A 7500-nucleotide genomic window follows, 5' to 3' on the forward strand; every position below is an offset into this window, starting at 1 on the left:
CAACTCTACCTCCAATCTGTGCTAATTAATGTCAGCTGGGTTAGAATGTATTGATGGGCTATAAAAGCTTTTTTTTGTTACCAAGGTGCCACACAACAAACATCTAATGATGGGTGAAAGCAAAGAGCTGTCTCAAGACCGTCGCAACCAGATTGTTGCAAAACATGAAAATGGAATTGGCTACAGATGTATTTCACAACTTCTGAATCTTCCAGTAAGCACCATTGGGGCATTATCCGTAAGTGGAAGCAACATCACTCCACCATCAACCGGCCACTCACAGGAGCTCCTGGAAAGATTTCTGATCAGGGAGTCAGAAGGATACTTAGAAGAGTAGCCAAAGAGCCAAGGACCACTAGGAAAGAGCTCCAGAAAGACTTGGAGGCAGCAGATACAACTGTGACAGAAAGGACAGTAGGCAATGCACTCCACCGCCATGGCCTCTGTGCACGCTCAGCCCGCAAGACTCCACTACTGAAAAAAAGACATGATGAAGCTCGTTTAAGGTTTGCCAAACAACATTTGGACAAGCCAGTGAACTACTGGGAGCATGTACTCTAGTCAGATGAGACCAAATTTTTACTTTTTGGCTGTCACACAACACACCATGTTTGGAGGAGAAATGGCACTGCACATCACCCGAATAACACTATACCAACAGTGAAGTTTGGAGGTGGACGTATCATGGTGTGGGGCTGTTTCACCTCTCGTGGTACTGACAGCCTTCATATCATTGAAGGAACAATGAATGGAGCCATATACAGAGAGATTCTTGAGATGAACCTGCTGCCATCCACAAGGATGCCGAGGATGAGACGTGGGTGGACCTTCCAGCAGGACAACGATCCAAAGCATACAGCAAAGGAAACTTGCAATTGGTTTCAGAGAAAGAAAATCAACTTGTTGGAATGGCCCAGTCAATCACCTGACTTAAACCCCATTGAACATTTGTGGAAGTGTCTGAAGATCCAGATTCACAAGAGGGCCCCCCACAATCTTCAGTGTTTCATTCCACTTTATTACACATAACTTTATTTACATATGGACTTAAATGTTTAGATTTTTCGTCTGGATTGTTTCAGTTAATACCAAAGTCTGGTGCAAATTTCACTTGAATAGGTTTATTGGAAATACATTTACTGGACAAAATGTTGATCAATACGTATTTCCCCCAATCTATATATCATTTTATTTGTTTCACTTTATTTCCTGACAGTAATAAGAAGTGTTGTCTTTAAGTCTCTTATTTATATTATTTTATTTTATCTTCAATGCCATATTAATTATTCCTATGTGCTGATAGAGAAGCTGCATGATTGCTACATTTACGTTTGTCTCGGTTTACATCAGAGATATTCTTATTTGCAGTCAGTGGAACTAATAAAACCCCACTAAAAGCTATAAAAGGAATGTGGTGTGATAATTGTGGATTATGTTTAAAAATGTTTGTAGGCTTAATAGTGTTTCCCTCCTTTTCATAGGGGTTTGTTTCAGAATGGTAAGTTGCTTGCATAATGGATACTACCAGTATAGACTATGGACTAGTACTATAATAGATATCTCAAAATCGATTAACATTTTTGATCGAGGACCTCTTTTGTGATTGTTTTTCTTTATAATGTTGTAATTTAGTATTAGCCTATATATGACTGTAAATAATGGTAATGCAGGGTTCCCTTGTAAAAGAGACATTGGTCTCAATGGGACTCACTCCTGAAATAAAGGTTAAATAAAATCATTTAATTTACATCATGCTTACATTTGTATGATTCCTGTTTGTTGCTGTCCCCCCCCCCAGTACACGGAGCAGGAGGGACTGAGGCTGGGGCTGTGTGGTTGGGTGAAGAACACTCGTCAGGGGACTGTGGTTGGTCAGGTACAAGGGCCTGCAGACATGGTCCGAGAGATGTGAGTCCAACACCATGCCATGATCACAGACGCACGCAGCACGCACACACACACACACACACACACACTCTAACATGCACACACACACAAAACATTTCACTTTTATATTACACCTGTATCCGATAAGTGACAAATGCATTTCGATTTGAGTTTATTTGACAAACACACACACACACACACACACAAACACACAGACACATACACAGATACACACACACACACACACACACACACACACACACACACACACACACACACACACTCACCAGTGACGCCAATGATGGGGGAGGCACTAGCTAGTATCAGAGCCAGATTTACACACATATGAACCCACCCAATAGAGGTATCTTAAATACACCATTCAATTGGCTGGTTGCACTATTGGAGACCGTGGAGAACAGTTTTCTAGGATTAGAGGCAGAAGAATGTATTTCGGAATGATAGTAGGATGCTTTAGCAGCTGATGCAGAGGAGGCGTAGTTGGAGAGGAGAGAGTGATGGAGGTTTAGGTCATCAGAGAAACCGTTTTTTCTCCATTTCCTCTCAGCTGCCCTGAGCTCTATTCTACAAGCATGTTGTGTTTCAGAAAGCCAGGGAGCACGAGGAGAGGATTGTGCTGGCCTCGATGTCAGTGGACAGAGAGAGTGGAAGGATGAGGTGAGAGCGGACAGGAGGGTGGAGGATGCTGCATCAGTGGATAGAAGGGAGAAGGATTCGACAGAGGGTAGGGAGGATAAGACAGAAGAAGAGAGGGTGGTGGGGGACAGGGCACGTAGGTTGTGACGAGAGGGCCTAAAGTGGTTAGAGACTGACAGGGAAGAGGTGGTTTTGAGGGGAAGGGAGAAGGATACAAAGTGATGATCAGAAACTGGAAGAGTGACAGTAAGGTTGGAGGTATGGGAGGATCTAGTGAAGACAAGACTCGAGCTGAGTGCCGCCTTATGAGTCGGAGGAGAGGGCGACAGGGTCAGATCGAAGGAGAGGAGAAGGTCAAGTACTCCAGACGAGAGAAGCTTCTCTGACCGGAAGCTGAAGTGACCCAGTAGTACGAGCGGAGTTCCATCATCAGGGAAGGAGCTGAGAAGGGCATCCATCTCGCCTAGGAAGTCACCGAGCTGGCCTGGGGGGCGATAGATGACACCAATGTGAAGTTTGACAGGGGAGGAGACAAAACTTACTCAGGTCACAGTACATAGATGCCCTATTATACACTCTATAGCAGCAGTTGAATGAATGAATGGTCTTTATTGTCATTGCTATAGTACAGGTACCAAACAACGAAATTTGGGAGGGGTGGCTCCCCTGGTGTTAGGAAAGAAAAAAGAAAAAGAAAAAAACAGGAAGGGAAAGGAGCTGGTTTACATAAATAGAGGCTATGTACACTATCCACTATACTATACTGTACAGGTAAGACGACTAGGGTTGTCATATTGCACATAGTGTTATTGCACATTCATTTAAAGTGTCGCAGTTTGCAGGCTTGAAATGTACACATTTGTGCCTCAGCACTACACCTGATTTTTTCAATCCAGCAGCTGCCATCAATCCGTCCAGACTGTCCAGGGCCCAGAACCTCCAACCCAGTTGGAGACGGGGTACAAGGCGGGGTACAAGGCCTTTTCCAAATCTGACACCAAGTTATTTCATAGTAACTACCTTCTCTTTTCAAGATTCCCTGTTCAATAATTATGTGGAAACTACAGTCCAATAATAACAAGGTAATAGTCTTTCTTGTAACTACAGGGAATACTTGATCATTTACCAGGTCTATACTCTAGTATACCCACTCTATATACCCACTTATTCCAAGCTGTAATGTAAAGTGCTACCCAAGCTTCGACAGTATTTCTTTACTTAATCAGACTTTATATAATTGGTACAGATCATCAAATACAGCATAAGATGCACTTTTTTTTTTCCACAATATTTTTATAATAATTTTTATATACCAACATCAAAGACAAAACAACAAAAGACAAAGAAAGAGAAACATACAATAACAAAGTTCACAAACATAGACACACACAACTTCATCAATTTTGGATTGAATAAAAAACAATACAAAAACAAAACTTTCCTCCACTTTGTATAAGGTATTCTATCCTACATGTTCTTCATGTATGGTTCCCACAGCTTGTCAAAGTCTTTCCGCTTGCCTTTAATAATGTAGGTTAATCTTTCCAGACCAATACATTCCAAGAGCCCCCTCTTCCACATTCTCAATGTTGGAGCGTCCATACTCTTCCAGCATAGTGCTATGGCTCTCCTGGCTTGATGGAGTCCAAAGTCCAGAAGTTTGGTCTGTTTTGATGTCTGTATAAAGTCCTCCGGATATATTCCAAGCACACAGAGTTTTACATTTAACGGTATTTTGGCATTAAATATCTTTCCAGAAATGTTGGATCTTCGGACACTCCCATAGACAGTGAAATAGAGTACCCTTCTCATCTACACACTTAACACAAACGTCTGGGATGTTAGCAGACATATGGTGGAGCTTGACAGGAGTTATGTACGTTCTCATTAACCATTTATGTTGAAGTAGTTTAAACCTTGTATTTATCATGTGTGTTTGCGCTTTTAAACAAGCAGCATTCCTGGGTGCTTCATTCTAGTTGACCAGCAGATGGCCCTCTTAGGAGTCCACTGCTGAGGAGTCAGATGTGTTGTATTGAATAGATGCTGGACTCTGCAGCGGACTCGGCCAGCAGATGGCCCTCTTTACCTACTAAGGAGTCCACTATCGAGGAGTCAAGTGGGTGTGTGTGTGTGTGTGTGTGTGTGTGTGTGTGTGTGTGCGAGTGTTTGTGCGTGTGCGTGTGTGTGTGTGTGTGTACGCGTGCGCTTGTGTGTGTGCGTGTGCGTGTAACTCTGTCTAGCCCCATGTATTTGATTAGCTGATTCCCCCCTCCCCTCCCCTGCGCTGCTCAGCTCAGCTGTGGTCCTAGTGATCAGAGCCCTCTGTCTGGCCAGCTTCACATTCTACAATGATGAGGTCGTGTTCTGGCAGAGCCGCCCACGACAACGCCCTTATAGAATCAGCTTCTCTGGGAGAGATGTAGGAGTATGATAAGACTTAGGCTATATTTCATTGTCTCGATTGTCAACGTAAGATTATCCAGTCCAGACTTCTTCAATCCTTCTTCCTGACTTGCGCTTTTCACCAGAATGACCTGAGCAACAGCCGTTTATTGGTTTAGCATTGGCTTCGGTCCATTGATAGAATACGTTGTTGCGTATTGTCTTCTTTTTTCTGTCTAAGTCTTCTCTTCTCCTCCCCCAGTGGAGTGACCAGGAAGTGGTCTGGTCTGGTCTGGTCTGGTCTGGTCTGGTCTGGTCTGATCTGGTCTGGTCTGATCTGGTCTGGTCTGGTCCCCTCCCCTCCCCTCCCCTCCCCTCCCCTCCCCTCCTCTCCTCCCCTCCCCTCCCTTCCTCTCCCCTCCTCTCCTCTCCTCTCCCCTCCCCTCCCCTCCCCTCCCTTCCTCTCCCCTCCTCTCCTCTCCTCTCCCCTCCCCTCCCCTCCCCTCCCCTCCCCGCCCCTCCCCTCCCCTCCTCTCCTCTCCTCTCCTCTCCCCGCCCCTCCCCTCCCCTCCTCTCCTCCCCTCCCCTCCCCTCCCCTCCTCTCCCCTCTCCTCTCCTCCTGTCAAGTGACCAGGGAAAGGGAGTGGTTAGTGGCGATGATGACATCAGCTGGGATGAGATCCAGAGGTCCCAGGGGTATGGGTTCAGGGGTTCAGGGGTTTAAGGGGTCCTGGGGTTCAGGGCGGTGGGGTTTCACATCCAGATGTGAAGTGGTGATGTCATCAGCAGGGCGGAGGTGGCTCGGCTCACTCAGATGACATCATCGTATCCAGGGTGCTTGCTGCACACACCCACTGGCTTGCTTTTGCCTCATCACTGAGCACACGCACACACACACACACACACACACACACACACACACACAATGTGTACACATGCACACAGGCACGTACCATCCATGCATGCACACAAGAATCCTTTCCTGGACCCCCAGTTAAACTGCGCTAAGTTACGGGAAACACAACAGTCATTCTTCACAGATCAAAGTGATGTTTGTCCCTGTGTACCGCCTGGCCTGAATGGACAGCCTCTCTGTGACGACCTTCCCAACCAAGGCCTACACTCCTCCTGCCTTTCAACTATTCTGTCAATGCGTGCCAAAGAAGAGTGTTAAATCTTTCCTCGCTCTGAAAGGCCCTTTGGTCTTTGTAAATGTCAAGCCTTCACAGATCATGTCTTGCATGTCTTTCATGATGGTGGTTACGCTTTGTTACTGTGTGTGTGCATGTGCATGTGCGTGTGTGTGTGTGTGTGTGTGTGTGTGTGTCTCTTCGTTTATCTTTGAACCATGAGCAAGCAGTCTCTGTCTGCAGGAACACAGTACAGCTTGTGTCTCAGGTCTTGCAGCAGGCGTCTCGTTCCTAGACTTCACTCTTGGCTTCGCTCGGCTCGGCTCAGCTCGGCTCAGCTCTCCGTGACCTAGAACCCATATGTGTGTCCTGAGTGTGTCCTGGATGCGTGAAGATTTCCGCCAGTAAGATTTCCTCCAGTAAGGGATTTCCACCGTTGAGATCATTATCACCTGCTGTGTATTGTTTAAGTTGCCCCGTGAAAATAGTGGTCATGTCTCACTTAAGGTGTAGTAGAGTAGTGTTCATTTTACTAAACTAAAGTTTTACATAGAAGATAGATTATCTTTGTGTTCAAAATGTTCAATCAATTTATGAGACAGGTCCAATACGAATGAAACAACGGGATGGGATCATTGACATTTCAAACATGAACCCCGGTCACAAAGCACAGCTGTGTGTGCGTGTGTGTGTGCTCACGTTTGTCAAGTGTGTGTGTGTGTGTGTGTGTGTGTGTGTGTAAGCTGCTATGGCAACATTGCCATTCCTGGACCATTAAACCTCCATTTAAAGCCCCACTAATATAATCATAGTCTATTATCACTGACGTCTGGTCCTGAGCGTCCTTTGGCTAATATCAGTCAGCTCTTGTGTCCTCTGATATGACGTGGTGTCCTTATTACTGCTCATTATTGTAGGACACATTCATTCTGGGTGAAGGGATAAACTGTATGCTCATATGCTTGGCTTAATAAACACATTCCTCCTCCTGTCATAATTCAGTTGCAACACAGCTGCATTTCATTCAATTGAAGTACTTAGCTAGCAACATTGTTGCATCAGCAAAGTTGTTGACAACTCACTCTACGGGCCTAAGCTAGTGTGTACAACTGTTCAGTGTACCGTATATATGACGTTCCCTCTCTCCTGCGTACCGATATTTTCCTCTGTATCTCCTTCAATTTTCTAACACCGCTTTCCCTTTCCTGCCCCATTCCTTATTAGCATTTATTTATTTATTTTTTCTGAGTGGGGCAGTCCCACTCATGTTTTTTAAATTGTTTTAATTGACAGATATAGTAGATATTTAGACAGGAAGGATGGGTGAGAGAGAGAGAGAGGAGGGATGACATGCAGGATATGTCCCCGGCCGGAATCGAACCTGGGACCCTGCGGTTACATGGTCAACGCTTAACCTGCTACGCCACCTAAGCACCCCTAT

General features: G+C 45.2%; 1 protein-coding gene across 1 annotated transcript in view; it reads left to right on the forward strand.

Annotated features, from left to right (window-relative positions):
• Nucleotides 1-7500, forward strand: part of acyp2 (acylphosphatase 2, muscle type) — a gene marked incomplete at both ends in the record, with an annotated part of 31316 nt that overhangs the window by 603 nt on the left and 23213 nt on the right. Inside the window, 2 exons of the mRNA XM_080549212.1 lie at nucleotides 1482-1498; nucleotides 1799-1908. Coding sequence (XP_080405338.1) covers nucleotides 1482-1498; nucleotides 1799-1908 — 127 coding nt within the window. The remainder of the gene's footprint in view (nucleotides 1-1481; nucleotides 1499-1798; nucleotides 1909-7500) is intronic.

This window comes from Nansenia antarctica, assembly GCF_963989245.1.
Source record: "Nansenia antarctica genome assembly, chromosome: 19".
In the NCBI taxonomy this organism is placed as follows: domain Eukaryota; kingdom Metazoa; phylum Chordata; class Actinopteri; order Argentiniformes; family Microstomatidae; genus Nansenia; species Nansenia antarctica.